Genomic DNA, 16,207 nt, shown 5'->3' on the forward strand with positions numbered 1-16,207 from the left:
TTTATCCTTGTGTGTGGTTTGATCCCCGATATGAATCATTTCTGTAACCAATACAAATCCATTCCAGTGAGAACAAGAGGGAGGACCCAATATTTGCAATCTGTTGAAGATAGTTCCAAATTGGACGGTTCGTATGAATGTATTTTGTGTGCCTCTTTCCCATAATACTTGTGGAATATCGAGTATTACTTGGGCCTGCTGTGTTCATGCAGGCCTAACTCTGGATCATTTATTGTCTCATTTTTCTGTAAGAAATCGATTACTCTAAAAATTAACATCCACTTACGATTTGTGCAGTGCAGTTAATTTCAGTTGTTTTTTAAACAATTTCACAAACAACAGCTACTACAGGATAACCATCAGGTGTAAAAGGATTTGTTTTGATATCATTCAGTCAAAATCTTAAAATCTCTTTTAATCCCGCTGGCCATTATAACAAGTCGTACTCATACGTTTCCGTAACTTTAATTTCGTCGAATGACAAAACACATATTTTAGGCATATCTAACGAAATATAATTTACTTGGCGCATGATTTCAAGAGGTGACAGTAAGAATCCTTCTTTTACACAAATTTTATTGCAGCAGCGATGTAGCGTTGAGATGCTGTGCAGCGGATATCCTCTGTTCTATAAATGCCTGTATACTCTCTGGCCAGCCGTGTGCAAACAAACAGCGCTGGAAATCTCATTCCACTCCATTATGCCACATTATTTTTTTTCATTTGACCATCAGTAAAAATATTTTTCAAAGAATCAAGGCCCTGGCTAGCTTGCAAAAGCTCTTAATTTAACTCCTTATTCCGGTTTCGCAGTCCCTTAACCAATTCTACGTATTTGTCCATTACAGCTGCGAAAGTTATGGGACTGTAAATATTTATGATAACTTTAAAATTATCCTGAATTTATTTACATTTATTGCATATTACCCGGTCTGTGCTTCCTAGTCTTTTTACTTTATGGTCGAATTTTCTTGAGGGATATTCCTGTGTATATTGAAAAATCGGAGCTCTTTTTTAAAAATATAAATAACCCAATATTGTGTTCAAGAATTGGAATAACATAATGTCATAATCCCTCACCTCAAATTCGAAGCATTACTTATGTCCTTCAGTGGAATTCTGGGACAGCATTGACAATAATCTATTCTGGATTTAACATATGCGATTCGAACACTCGAATTTGACAAAGAGCACTCCATTTTGCCCCTATCCTTGCGGACGGCAAAAAATGATTTCTTCCCTGGCACCTCTTTTTTTGTATATCTTGCTTCCTCTGTAATTTCTGTATTTCGAATCGGTTACTGTATACCCACAGCCATATGGCTAGTTATACCCTTAGCAATATGGCTAGTTATACCCTCAGCCATACAGAGGGTATATATCATTTGATACGGTCAAAACGTGCCTAGTCGAAATAACAGTTTTAAACCCTAGGTCTCTTTGAACCAAATCCGTTTCAGGACATTTGGAGTCGGTCTAGCGATGTCCGTCCGTCTCTCGAAGGGAGTATCCGATTTGGTCCAAACTTGGTACATCGTAATATTTTTGTCGGACTTATATCGAGTTCGGAGATTGACAATATCGGTACACTCCTTATAGTACCTCCCCCACAAACATTTTCAAAAAATATATTTTTTGCACAGAAAGAGAAACGATAACCCGATTTTGTTTCAATTTTACAAATCCTAATATTTACGTCAGTGCTAGGTCAGGTGCGAAAATGGACAATATCGGTCTACTCCATCAAGTTTTGAATAATTACAATTCTTATAAAATGTGATGTAAGAGCCCGATTGTCTTCATACTTTCACTCATCCCAATATTTTTTATTAACCAATGATCTGGTGTTAAAATGGAATATATCGGCCCACACATTCTAGTACCTCCCCCACAAATTATCGAAATTTTGAATATCCATTAAGCTCATAAAACGCGAAATTAACATCCGATTCCACTTACACTTGGCATGTCTGAGTATTTCTATTAACACAGGATCTGTTATAAAGAAGGTAGAGATCGGCCCATTCCTTCTGGTACCTCCCCATATAGGGTTCAATATTTTAAAAAATAAATCGCTAAGGAAAGAAGAGAAATAAGTATTCAACTCTCTTCAGATTTCACACATACAAACATTTTTGTTAACACAAGATCTGTTGTGAAGTTGATGTATATCTGCGAACCCGTCTGGTACCTCACCCACAAAGGGTCACAATTTTTAATTATTTTATCTGTCATTACTTGCGAAACAATTTAGCGATTCTTTACAACTTGTTATGCCTAAATATTACCTTAACAAGAAACCTGATATTAATATGAAATTTAGCGGAATTTATGATTTCGCGTAAAATTGGATATAAATATTCGATTTTCTTCTTTTCCCAATATTTTTATTTGTATTAGATGAAGTATAACCAGTAAAGAAAGTCCTAAAGTCGGGTGGGCCGATTTTATGATACCCTACACCACTTTGCTAATTTAGTTGAGCTCCACTTAATAATTAAAAGTTTTTATGGGAGAATTCAATCATACACGCTATGATTATAATTATAATTTAAAATTCAAAGGACTAAATATGCCGAAGCATGTGTATCTTTTAAATTCGGACTTGTATTGCCCATTTGGTGCGAAATTAATTTGAAATCGGACAAAAATATATATGGGAACTATATCCAAATCTGAACCGATCTCGATAAAATTTGGCAAAGATATTTCTGAGCTGTATTTGATATATTTCCCTGAATATCGTTGTTGCGGAGTGCATATTACGGCTGTGGGTAACAAATACAATAAATCGGATGAACAATATATATGGGAGCTATAACTATATCTGAACCGATCTTCACCAAATACTACCTTCTAGACTAAATTCGGTCGTATGTGCCAAATTTCATCCCATTTGGACAAATATTAGACGTTTGGTGCACAATAAATGGTAAATCGGACGAAGTTATATGGGAGCTATATCCAAATCTGAACCGATCTCGATAAAATTTAGCAAAGGTATTTCTGAGCTGCATTTGATATATTTCCCCAAATATTGTTGTTACAGAGTGCATATTACGGCTGCGGAGGACAAAAATAACAAATCGGATGAACAATATATATGGGAGCTATAGCTATATCTGAACCGATTTCGATAAAATTTGGCATACTTTTTTTTCAGGCCTAATTTGGTGGTATGTGCAAAATTCCATACTATTCGGGCTGATATTACACGTTTGGTGCACAATAAAAGGCAAATCTGACGAAGATATATATGGGAGCTATATCTAAATTTTTACCGATTATCTCCAATTTCAATAGGGTTCGTCCTTGGGCCAAACAAATGCAAATTTCATCTCAATCGGATAATAAATGCGACCTGCAGTTTGTTCACAAGAATACATGGACAGACGGACGGACGGACTGACATGCATAAATCAACTCAGAAAGTGATTCTATGCAGATCATCAAAAGGAACTATGGGTCTATCTCGTTTCCTTTTGCCTGATACAAACAAATGCACAAAGACCTAATACCCTGACCACCTTGTGGTGTAGGGTATAAAAATGGAATACTTAGGTAGACTATATCTGGTACCTCATGCACAGTTTAACATTTTTTAAAACTTATCACATATCTCATATAAAGTGAAGGAAGAAGTGGATATAATCCATACCAGGTACGTCACAATATTTATATCATATTAATCATAACACAAGTCATATTTAAATAATCGAACATAGGCTGAGGGTATACATCTATCGGCAAAACTGACTGATACTTTTTAACTTGTTTTATCTTTAAATGACCAAACACAGCGAATGTACATAACTTTGCCATCTAGATTGCATTATTTGAAACACTCTTGATGCGTTTTAAGGTACTGTATTTCTAGGATTAAAATTGAAAATATATATTCTATTTTCCACATTTGCATATTAAAGTTAAAATTTCTCGTATATTAATCCCACTTGCATAATCGCTTCCGGATCAATTCGCTCTTCATTCCTCAGATTACAATAAAGGTTGTATATCAATACGAATTTCACACTTTCAATAACTGAAAGATAACAGAATGACACGTGCATGTAATGTCAAATATATGTTTGCCAGACTATTACAAACTTAACTGACTACCTACCTATATTGATCGCACATACAAGACGCAGCGTTTCAGCTTTCCCAGACCACAGAAATGTTGCAGTAATGCCACATAGATAGGCAACAATTTTCATCAATATTACCACCAAAAAAGGGATCATTAGCATCGGTCTATTCTAAAGGAGTTAAAATAAATAATGAGTGAGCAAGGAAAAAAAAACCGCTCAAATGAAACCCGTTGTATGGGGGCTATGCGAAGACGTGGTCCTGTATAAATACTTTGTGTCATAGGCTGTAGTAACGATTCAGAACTTTATATACGAAATTTGAAATAATAACGTTATATGCGGGATATTCGATATCGTGATAATTCTCTTCCAGGTTATAAAGTACTCACAAAGAACTCCTTGTGTAGAATATCAGACAATTCCATTGAAAAATTGTGGCTAAAATAATCAAAATACCGAATATTGGGAGGTACCGTTATATGGGGCTATACGATATCGTGGACCGATATAGACAATGTTCTTCAACGAGAAAAAGTATTCAAAAGCAACTCCCTGTGTGGATTTTTAGACAATTTCATCGAAAAATTTGGCTAATATAATTAAAATACCGAATATCGGGGGTACTGTTACATGGGGGCTACATGACATCGTGTACCGATATAACCCATTTTCGAACCTCCATGCAGACAAAAGGCTAATCTGTGCAAAATTTTAACTTTCCATTTTAATTCGTTTTTACTCTAGTGTGATTCCAACAGACGGACAGACGTCTTTGAATTTGCGCAGACCAAGAATGAGAATCAGTCAGAATTAAGAATGAGTTACAAAAAGAATGACGAACTTAATATACATACATAGTCTGGTGGAGGCTATAAAAATGATATTTTGCGGAAAGACGGATCGGAATGGGTCTTATGTTATGTCTACACTTATGTTGAATATACTTGAAAACCCGGACCAACATTACTTATTATCTTCCGTCATTGCCAACTTTAATACTATCTTAAAATTTCCCAAAAAAAAAAAAAAAACTTTAAAAATACCGAGTAATACACATTCAGGAATGTCTTATTTCTGATATAACATATTTTTTTTACTTACATTTTGCATACCTTTTATAAGAAACCCAGCAACAGCGACCATAATAGCACAATATAAAATTATGATTAAAAACGCAATTGCAATAGCAACTGAAATGATACAGAATAGAATTTAAGAACATACTTGGCAAATTATCGTTATGAAGGTTGTGTAAAAAATCTATAGTAGGTCTCCAAAGAGAATCATAACAAAATATCCAAACCATATAGTGGCTAGAATCTTAAAGAATTCTCGAGTAATATATGCCTTGTTTTTTTAATTATAACAATTAAAAAAGCTGTAAGTTCGGCCGGGCCGAACATTGAATACCCTCCCATTTGGTACAAATTTGTCAATTTTCAAACAAATAAAATCCGTTAAAAATTCTGCTAAAATCTTAAAAATACCGAAACTAGAGGTGTATTACGTACGACTTCGTGGACCTGCAAAGGCAACTTTTGTCATAAGCTATAACAATATTCAAATGCGAAACTTAAAAAAAATTGTTCATAATGTAGCTGAAATCATCAAAATACCGAATATAGGGAGGTACCATGGGGGTTATAAGACGCGGACCTACACACACAATTTTCTGTCATAGGCTGTAGTATCCATTACGAACTTCAAATACCAATTTTGTAACATTTCCGGTAAATAATGTCGCTAAAAGCATCAAAATACCGAATATCGGGAGGTACCGTTATATGGGTGCTATACGAAGACGTGGACCTGCACAGACAATCTTCTGTCATAGGCTGTAGTATCCATTACGAACTTCTAATACTAAATTTGAAACAATTCCGGTAAACAATGTCGCTAAAATCATCAAAATACCGAATATCGGGAGGTACCGTTATATACGAAGCAAGGACCTACATGGCCCATTTTCAATACCCAAAGTCCCGCAGACATAATACACATTTGAGTAAATGTTTATCAACTTACTTCATTTCGTTCGGAAGCTAGAGTGATTTCCACAGACGGATAGACGAACAGACGGATAGACGGACAGACGGATAGACGGACGGACATTGCTAAATCGGCATAGAATTTTATGCTGATCAAGAATATACTTTGTGGGGTCTAAAATGTCTATTTGGAGGTGTTACCAACGGAATGACAAACTTAATATACCCTCTATACTATGGTGGAGGGAATAAAAGCATGCAGAAAAAGTTCATTAGCCTCTCTCCACACCAAAAGTCAAGAGGACCTCTTTATTAGAATTGCTACCTTATTTACAGGCTCTTTATCACTTATTTTGACTTACCTGTACTACTATCATCGATAATTTGATTTCCTCCATTAGCTGCACCGATCGCCATAAACAGTAAACTTATTACAATAGTGGCGCCTCCGGAATATACATCCCAGTATCCAATAAAATAACCAGCATTTACTTGAATCCCCATTTGTATTTTTTGTTAATATTTCAAATATGTTTTGCAATGTTTTCAGTTAGAAGTGTGGTCCCCTAATGGCATCACAACACTCAAACGAAAAATATTTTGTTTATTATTTTTAAAACAGCCTTTATCATCGCTGAAATCAGTAGCTTAATTTGAAAACTGGCAAAGAAATGAAATCAGAAAAAAAAGTTTGTGATAAGTTCCTCTTGGCTGAACATATGCGAAATGTGCTCTTATCATCCTCTGGATGTTTCCAATCTAAGAAAACCTTCAAATTTCTTAGGCATTCAAATTGTATTATTATTATTACTATTAGAATTAATTCTTTTTATTGTTAGAATTACAAGTTGCACCAAAAATAATTACATTTATACACCCTCTGTTTTGTTAGTAAACTAAGAAATAATGTGTCATTCCTATAAAATTTACAAGGCAAATTTACTTACTTTTCTCATACCAAGTAATGAGTTAGTCCTACAGAACGGGTTTGAATATCCGTGCCAAAAATACATACATAGAAGCGAGAGAATACGAAAAGGTTGCCGACATACAAGTCGTTAAACAACAATTAATTTTTGTAACAGTCGATTAATAAGTACTTGTTTATCGACTGTTGGCACTTAAAGTCATTAAATAAATGATTATTTATTCGACGTTTAGTGGCCTCTTTGTGGAGTATTCCCACGTTAAAATAATGGGTTGGTAGGTCGAATAAAAGAACAGTATTTTCAATGATGAGTGGTTGCAGATACTAAAATCACTTATTATACCACACCCTAGTGGTACGGATTTTATGTCTTTGTGCATTTGTTTGTAACATAGAGAAGGAAGCAAGATAAAACCAAAGTTACTTTTGAGGATCTTCAAAAATTCACTTTCTGAGTCGATTTATACATGTCAGTCCGTCCATCTGTTCATGTATTTTTGTGAACAAAATGCACGTCGCATTTATTATCCGATTGAGATGAAATTTTCCAAAAAATATTTGTTTGGCCCAAGGACGAACCCTTTTGAAATTGGTGAGAATCAGTTCAAATTTAGATATAGCTCCCATACATATCTTCAACCGATTTCGGCTTAATTGTGCACCAAATAGCCAATATCAGTCCGAATGACCTGAATTTTGACACAGCCGACCGAATTCAGTCTAGAAGGAAGTATATAAAAAGAAAATCGGTTCAGATATAACTATAGCTCCCATGCATATTTTTCATCCGATTTGGGGTTGTAAGTCCCTCACATGCGTAATATGCATTCCACAAGAATGTTTTTTTGCTACAAGATACAGCTCCGAAATAAGTGTTTCAAATTTTGTTCAGATCGGTTCAGATTTGGATATAGCTACCATATATATCTTTATCAGATATTAGGATCAAATGGTTAATACAACACACATTGAGTAAATTTTGGCACTTCCTACGGAATTTAGCTCAGACTTCAAATTTTGGTGAAAATCGGATTTGGCATTAAAGTTCCTCACATGCGTAATATTCACTCCACAACAATAATATTTGATATCGGACATCAGATACCACACGAAAATACCTCTGCCAAATTTTATCGAAATCGGTTTAGATTTTTATATAGATTCGATGTACATATACATCCGATTTTACGGTTATAGTTTACCATATATGTAATATCAGCCTAAATTTCACATCCAAAGGAGGGTATGTTAACTTTGTCATTCCGTTTGTAACATCGATAAATATTCGTCCTAGACCCCATAAAGTATGAATATGATCAGCATAAAATTCTAAGTCGATTTAACGATGTCCGTCCGTCTGTAGAAATTACGTGAGTATGAAAAATAAGATATATCAGTCCATGTTTTGGTATAGTCGTATAATGGTACCTTCCGATATACGGTATTTTGATGATATTTGCCACATATTTCCATGGATTTGTCAATAAATTGGTATTTGTTGGTCATAATTGGTTCGGCGCTGGTGGCGAAACATTGTATGAATAGGTCCACGTTTTTGTATAGCCCCCATATAATGGTACCTCCCGATATTCGGTATTTTGATGATTTTTGTAGCATTTTTTACAGATTTGTCAAAAAAATGGAATGTGTCTTCGGAGTGGATTCTAGCGCCTGTGACGGAACATAGTCTGTATAGGTCCACGTTTTCGTATAGCGCACATATAACGATACCCACCGATATTCGGTATTTTGAGTCACACTTACCCACAAAATACCTTCAAATTTGGTATTTAAGAAGATTTGGTAGGTGAAAATCTTTGAAGTATAAAATTGTTTGTGAAGGTTCTCTTTTGGTATGGCCTCATATAACGACTTCATTCACTTTAATGTTTTTTGAAAAGTTCAACAGCATTATCCGAACGGTTTTACTGTATTTGTAGTTTAAAGTGGAACACGTTTGAATTTAGATACTTTTATATAAAAATGTTTTCTTTACCCAATGGTGGAGGGCATTAAAAGTTCGGCCGGCCGGATTTAATGTGTTTTACTTGTTAAAATTATAAATTTCCGAATTCCTGCTTATAGGTTTACATCACATGGCTCCAAACAACACATGTATCCCAAAAAAGCACAGATTAAACTCGGAAGTGAAATTTACTCGCTAGCAGGGGGGGCTCGAAGGTTGGGTATTTTATGTGGAGTTTAATTTTCTCTCTTTTGTTTTTTGTAGGAGCGCTCCCGATTCACTCCCGCTAAGTGACTTTCGAAATATTTTTGCTCAGGGTAATCTTCTATATCTATAAAAGAGGAAAATGTTTGTATGTTTGTTTGTTTGTAATTTATGGACTCGAAAACGGCTGAATAGATTTTCCTGAAAGTTTCCATATATACTGCAACGTCGCCTGAAATAACACAGGCTTTATACATTTTTGAATTTCCACTTGGAACTGGAGATATAGCATCAGAATCGGAGGTAATTCCCAAAAATTTAGATTTTATATGCACATATCTATTGATCGGTTAAAGATACAGTCTCCAAATTTGGAATGCGTAACGGAATTCGGAACAAAAATAAGTTTGCCAAATTATATTGTAATCAGTTCAGATTTGGATATAGCTCCCATATATATTTTCGACCGATTTCGTTCATTTGATGTCTCAAACACAATATGAATGTTTGATTCCAATGAAATTTGGAATGTGTGACGGGATTTGATCCGAAAATAAATTTGTCAAATTATATTGAAATCGGTTTTGGATATAGCTCCCATATATATTTTCGGCCGATTCCAAGCATTTGATGCACCAAACACGCTATGTATCCCCAATTTCATGAAATTTGAAATAAGTAACGGAATTTGGAGCCAAAATGAATTTGTCAAATTAAATTGAAATCGGTTCAGATTTGGATATAGCTCCCATATATATTTTCGACCGATTTCATGTATTTGATGCACCAAACACGCTATGTATCTCTAATTTCAATGAAATTTTGAATGTGTAGCGGAAATTAAAACAAATATACATTTGTCAAATTATATTAAAATCGGTTCAAATTTGGATATTGCTCTCATATATATTTTCGACCGATTTCATGTATTTTATGCACCATACACGATATGTATGTTCGATTCCAAAGAAATTTGGAATATGTAACGGGATTTTGATTAGAAAATAAATTAGTCAAATTATATTAAAATCGGTTTAGATTTGGATATAGCTCCCACATATATTTTCCGCCGATTTCACATATTTGATGCACAAAATACGATACATATTTCCAATTCCAATGAAATTCGGCATGAGTGGCTAAATTTGGTACAAAAATAAATGTGACAAATTATATTCAAATACGCTCAGATTTGATTATAGCTCCCATATATATACTCAGCCGATTTCACATATTTGATGCACCCAAAGCGAGAGAGACGAAATCTGGCACCAGAAAAAATTGCCAAGTTATATTGAAATCAGTTGAGGTTTGGGTATAGCTAACATATATATTTCGGCCGATTTCATACATGTTATGCACCAAACATGATATATATGACCGATACCAATGAAATTCAGAATGTGAGAAGCGCACCGGGTTCAGCTAGTACATAATAAACTACGATGAGTTGTTGATGTCGATTTAAGCTTTCAAACAATTTTTTATGTTCGTGTCCGTGGCCCAGTGTCTTCAACTCAAAACATAACTTTCGGATGACATTCCTTTTGTAAACGAAATGGGTTTTGTAGGTTGAGTTAAGATTAGAAAACCCATAATTATGTTTTCTCAAAGAATATATCGATGAAGTAAAAGCTCGTTCTTCGGCGATCCATCCGAAATAGATATCCTATAAAGGCTATGGCTAGAAATAAGATAGAGACATCCTCATTACGTACATATGAATGTATATTGATTCTTATTATAATTAATTTTAAGTGAAATAGCGACAAAACGCTTTCTTATGTTGAACATCTGTGGTCAACCGCAAAAAAGTATGGGTCATAAGCTGGATCTGAAAATAGCGACCAAGATATTAATGCCCACATATAATTACATCAGTTGCAAGAGAAATAGCGCTGTGATCAAATCGACAATAGTTTACGATAGAGTAACGTAGTAAAATCAATCATGGGCCTGAGAAAGATATTTACACGGCCAGTTTTTGGTTTATTTGTGACATTTGTTCACATTACAGCCTGTGTTTTATCGGTGGCCTATTTGGTGGGGTGCATCACTCACACCGTTGATGGCGATGAGACACACAAAAAATCCGTCCAGAATTATGTTGTAATTCTGTCTGGTTATATCATCGTTTGTTTCGTACAAGTAACTATGTGTCTTATTTTAATTGTGGGAATCTTAAGGGTAAGTTTAAAAATTATTTTGATGTGATTTAAGTTATATTGACTTTTTTTTCCAGAAAAATCACCATTTAATGGCCCCCTGGATTGCCACAACGTTTATCAGTTTGGTAGCGGTGTTTTTCTACACTCTGGCCATGGTGTGTTTCAGTTTCCTCAATGAATTCTCAACGAAAGATAATCCCAAGAAACTCTCCAGAAAAGAACATTTCGATCGAATTATACCGGGTCTGGGATATTTTTGTAAGTAGCAACTTCAATAAAAAGATAGGATTGTATTATTAGGGTAATAGTCTAGCTCAGTTGTTGCTGGATAAGTAATTGTTTTTGAAGGTTGTTGTAACGATTCCGAACTTGAAATACGAAATTCGAAACAAATTCCGGCGAATAATGCCACTGATATCATCAAAATACCGAATATCGAGAGGTACCGTTGTATGGGGGCTATACTAAGACATGGATCTGCAAAGACAATTTTCCGTCATAGGTTGTAGTGCCCATTACGTACTTCAAATACGACATTTGACGCAATTCCGATATTTCGTATTTTTATGATATTAGCGACATAATTCACCGGAGATGTTTCAAATTTCGTATATAGACAGAAAACTGTCTATGCAGGTCTAGGTCTTTGTATAGCCCCCATATATCGGTATCTCTCTATACGCGGTATTTCCGATGATTTTATTTACATTGTTCACCGAATTTTTCCAAGTTTCGTAGTTGAATATTGTAAAGGTTGCCTATGCAGATCCACGTGGTCATATAGACTTCAAAATAACGGCTACAGGGTGAGATGAAAAAACTGCAACCAACTTCAGACTGCTGTCATTTCTAAGCCACTCGTCCGATAGCTGTTAAAATTATTCCAGTGGCAGCTCATTATATTCTTTACAAACGTGCAAAATCATTTTGGTGAGAATTTTCCAGAGAAAAAAGTTATTCGTGATGGAATTCAAGCACGATAGTGTGATTTTTTTATATTTGGCTGGCAGACTACAATTTGCTATCGTTAGAGCACTTCAGCTTTTAAATGTGAATAAATCTTTTGTGTCTGGTACCATCGCTCGTTACCATGATACTGGCAGCGTAGGCCGACGTCAAGGAAGTGGACGGAAGAAAACAGCAACATCCGCAGAAATGGTTCGAAAGGTAAATAAGCGACTTGATCGAAGCCTACGAAAAATGGCTCGTGAGCTGAACATATCGCATATTGAAAAATGAGCTCGGGGTAAAGCCATTGAAATTCCGAAAAGTGCAAGAATTTACACCACAAAAGAAAGAAAATAGACTCAACCGAAAGTGGTGAACTGTCGAATTTGGTTTTCTCCGACGAGAAAACATTCGTTGTCCAGCAGTTTGTAATCAAACAAAATAATCGTGTTTACTTGTCAAAGAGGTCGGCTGAAAATGTGCACCTTCGGTTGGCCACCAGAACTCAAGCTCCGACCATGGTGATGGTATGGGCCGCCATAACAGCCGATGGTCGCACTCCGCTTTTATTAATCGACCGTGGCATCAGAATAAATGCCGAATATTATAGCGAAAATATTCTGGAGTCGCACTCTGCACGCGCCACCCAAGGATGGTTACAAGCAAGCACTTCGCCGGGAATGTGCGAAAATACCGCTGAACAAGATTCAGGCAGCGTGTGACGGCTCCATTGGCCGTTGGAAGACCATAATTCGGGCCAAAGGGGACAAATTCAAACACATCTAAACTTAATCTAAAATTTGATGCAATTTCCGACATTTTTGCTTTCATTCGATAAAATTTAAAAAAAAATAATGACGTTGTTGAAGTTTTTTTTTATCACACCCTGTATAACTGGCCCTTCTGAACTCCGCCGAAATATTAAATTGCTGCTGATTTCATTGGAAACTGTATCTGTGGCTGGAAACTTTAAAGCAAGACATATCTAAAATCTTGCGTAGCTTAAATTTTGAAATCCATAATCTGGTCTATACACTTACACATACGTTCGCTAAAACTGTGCAGCTATTCATCCGAATTTTCAGATCGAAGAAAACTCTGCATTAATTTTAGTTTTCTTTTAGATTTTTTGATCACCAATAATATTAAAAACTAAATAGAAATGATGGAGAAAGTGTAAATTTTTTAAGAAACAGCTTTTAATTGAATTTTAAATAAATTATTAAATTTTCTCTCTATAATTTGAGCTATCTATGTAACTTGTCCATAACGACTTTTTTAATATTGATTCTGTATCTATTTTCTATTGTCTCTTTACAGTGATTCACGTTTGCCTATTCTATCCCATCTATGTCCTATACAAAAGTATTTTGATTTTCCGTCTCAAAAAGGAGGGTTTATATGAAGATTCAATCGAATCTGAGGGATGCGATGAACTGGCCGATTCTGTAGAAATTCATTAGCATAGAATATGGAATATTGTATTGAATGTGATATTGTTATAGATGTATATATATAGACTGTTTAAAAATCTACTAAAACCCACTCGACGCGGAGACATGTGCCTTCGATTTTTATAACCGACACCACAGAGTATTTTGTCTTTGAGCTTTTTTTTGTAATATGCCAAATGAATAAAGATAGTTCCTTCTGATGATCTTCGTAGAATCACATTCTGAATCGTTTTAAGCATGTCTGTCAGTCTGTCTGCCCATTTATTTTTGTTAACAAAACACAGGTCGCATTTATTGCGATTTCACTTTAAGTCCTCTATATGCGAAATGTTCCTTTCAAAACAATGATATTTGGTACAAGAAATAAACCTTTGACTTTTTTTTGGATATAGCTCCCATATAGGGGATATGCGATATTGTGGACCGATATAGCCCAGATCTGTGCAAAATTTTAGCTTCCTATCTTAATTCGTTTTGACAACAGACGGGTGGTCGGACAGGGCTAAATCGTCTTAGAATTTTACGCTGATATATATACTTCGTTGGGTTTAGTGTTATTATTTCGATGAGTTACAAACGCAATGACGAACTTAATATACCCTCCATACTATGTGTGTTGGAGAGTATTAAAAAATGACCGACAAAGCATCATGGGGCTCATTTCCAAATGTGGACATAATTCTTTCATATGACAATAATCCGTCCAATGGAACTCAAAATGCAAAATACATTGGGACAGCAATTAGTGAAATTCAGCATATGAATGACGCAAACTCGCTTTTGTTGGCTAGCTGGATTATCATATTTCCATTCTAAGTCAAAAAATTTTTTTTAACATTTCCAAGGAAAAGCAAGTAAGCAAAGGCTATAGTAGTGCGGGGCCGACCATGTGATACCCTACAACACTACAATATGTTAGAAGCCCTCTTACGTCCGAATCTATTTTGGAAAAAATTTTCTGTTTTCGGTTTATTTGAACCCCTAAATATTTTGCAATCATCTCAAATGCAAAAAAATGCAATAGGCTCCTCTGTATCTCCAATTTATACTCATCTATATGATTTGCTTGTATACGATATGCTGCTATATTCGTCAATGAAATCAGCATAAAAAAGCCAGAAGTTCGCCTTTTGTGTATTTCGGATATCGTCTGTAAGTAATGTTAGTATTTTTTCACACAAAAGTAGTGGTCCATACTACCCGCTGTCCTAAACTCTAACTTCATGTTCGTGTTCTTTGTTTTTACTTGTGACCTTTATAACGGCTGCAAAATGAGGAAAAATTTTAGTTGTTGGTCAATTTCAACCGCTAATAAGCGGACACTTCTGAGCCTAACCCTACCCTTGTGAAAATTTTCGTGAGGATCGGTCGATAATTGCAATCTGTATATAATAACTCCAAACTGTGTTGTAAGGTGAAAAAATATTATATTTTGTAATATTTATATTTTCAATATTATAAGTCAAATAAAAAATATGAAAAAATAAAAATGTCACAAAATACCACAAAATCTATATTAACATACTTATTGTTACCTTTTTATGCGATTTTTTTAGATTTTATTCTTTTATGTCAAGAGGGCATTCTAAATTGACAAAATTTGTCAAAATCGGTGAGATATAAGCATTCTAACTAACATCCCCTTCCTTTGTATATACACATTGTACATATTTCGCTATATATAACCGATATATTTACTATCGGCATCTACGTAACGGTCAGAATTCACCTGTTCGTCTATTTGTGATTTCGCCGGGTTAAAAAATATTCGCGGTTTAATAGAAAATTTGACTTTTATTTAACACAAATGTTGTGGCCTATTTCAACCACAAAATATTACTCGATGACCATCAAAATTTGAAGGCTTCTGCCCAGCCCTAAGCTCTAGCCCCATGCTAACTTCCACGTCGATTGGTCTATAATTGCGACCTATAGAGCAACTGCAAAATAAGGAATTTTTTCAGTTTTTGGTCCATTTCAACCCCTAAATATTATGCGATTATCTCCAGAAGAAATAGGGTTATATTCTGACCCTAGCCCCACTTCCATTCTAAATTTCGTGAAGATCGGGCCATAATTGCGACCTGTAGCGTGATTACAAATTAACATGGACAGACGGACGGACGGATATACATAGCTAGATCGACTCAGCTCGGCGAGCTAGGAAGATCCATATATACTTTCCTATGTGGGAAACCAATATTTCGTGGTGTTACATAATTTTTGGCCCAATCAAACTTATAATACCCCCAACAAATAGTGTTGTAGGGTATAAATATTCTATATCAAATGTTAGTGGAAGCTTCTGAACAGAAGAAATCTTTATACTTAATATGTAACATAAACAATTAAAGAAACAGCTAAGAAGCTTGAACATTTTCAAAGAATTCCGAAAAATACAGCTTAGATAAAAACTGCAATTTGGGGCCTATACGAAGACGTGGGCCTGTATATGAAATT

General features: G+C 35.1%; 2 protein-coding genes across 2 annotated transcripts; one reads left to right on the forward strand and one right to left on the reverse strand.

The window, feature by feature from the left end:
* Positions 1-3,926: 3,926 nt before the first annotated feature.
* Positions 3,927-6,732, reverse strand: LOC105261969 (uncharacterized). The gene is made up of 4 exons (XM_011295179.3): positions 6,442-6,732; positions 5,193-5,281; positions 4,124-4,259; positions 3,927-4,042 (listed from the first exon to the last, which is right to left on the reverse strand). The coding sequence occupies exons 1-4, from the start codon at positions 6,581-6,583 to the stop codon at positions 3,927-3,929; spliced, it is 483 nt and encodes a 160-aa protein (XP_011293481.1). The 5' UTR covers positions 6,584-6,732.
* A 4,330-nt stretch (positions 6,733-11,062) lies between these two features.
* LOC101897470 (uncharacterized) lies at positions 11,063-13,947 on the forward strand. The gene is made up of 3 exons (XM_005185789.4): positions 11,063-11,364; positions 11,420-11,603; positions 13,614-13,947. The coding sequence occupies exons 1-3, from the start codon at positions 11,128-11,130 to the stop codon at positions 13,754-13,756; spliced, it is 564 nt and encodes a 187-aa protein (XP_005185846.2). The 5' UTR covers positions 11,063-11,127; the 3' UTR covers positions 13,757-13,947.
* The last annotated feature ends 2,260 nt before the right edge of the window (positions 13,948-16,207 follow it).

Source organism: Musca domestica, unplaced genomic scaffold (assembly GCF_030504385.1).
Source record: "Musca domestica strain aabys unplaced genomic scaffold, Musca_domestica.polishedcontigs.V.1.1 10, whole genome shotgun sequence".
Classification (NCBI taxonomy): domain Eukaryota; kingdom Metazoa; phylum Arthropoda; class Insecta; order Diptera; family Muscidae; genus Musca; species Musca domestica.

What these genes read in the sequence shown, in the direction of transcription:
- LOC105261969 (XM_011295179.3), bottom strand. Translation starts at nt 6,583, where the DNA reads ATGGGGATTCAAGTAAATGCTGGTTATTTTATTGGATACTGGGATGTA. An exon ending in TATCGATGATAGTAGTACAG is followed by an intron (nt 5,282 to 6,441) that starts GTAAGTCAAAAT and finishes GTATCATTTCAG; the next exon opens with TTGCTATTGCAATTGCGTTT. An exon ending in TTATAAAAGGTATGCAAAAT is followed by an intron (nt 4,260 to 5,192) that starts GTAAGTAAAAAA and finishes TAACTCCTTTAG; the next exon opens with AATAGACCGATGCTAATGAT.
- LOC101897470 (XM_005185789.4), top strand. Translation starts at nt 11,128, where the DNA reads ATGGGCCTGAGAAAGATATTTACACGGCCAGTTTTTGGTTTATTTGTG. An exon ending in TAATTGTGGGAATCTTAAGG is followed by an intron (nt 11,365 to 11,419) that starts GTAAGTTTAAAA and finishes TTTTTTTTCCAG; the next exon opens with AAAAATCACCATTTAATGGC. An exon ending in ACCGGGTCTGGGATATTTTT is followed by an intron (nt 11,604 to 13,613) that starts GTAAGTAGCAAC and finishes GTCTCTTTACAG; the next exon opens with TGATTCACGTTTGCCTATTC.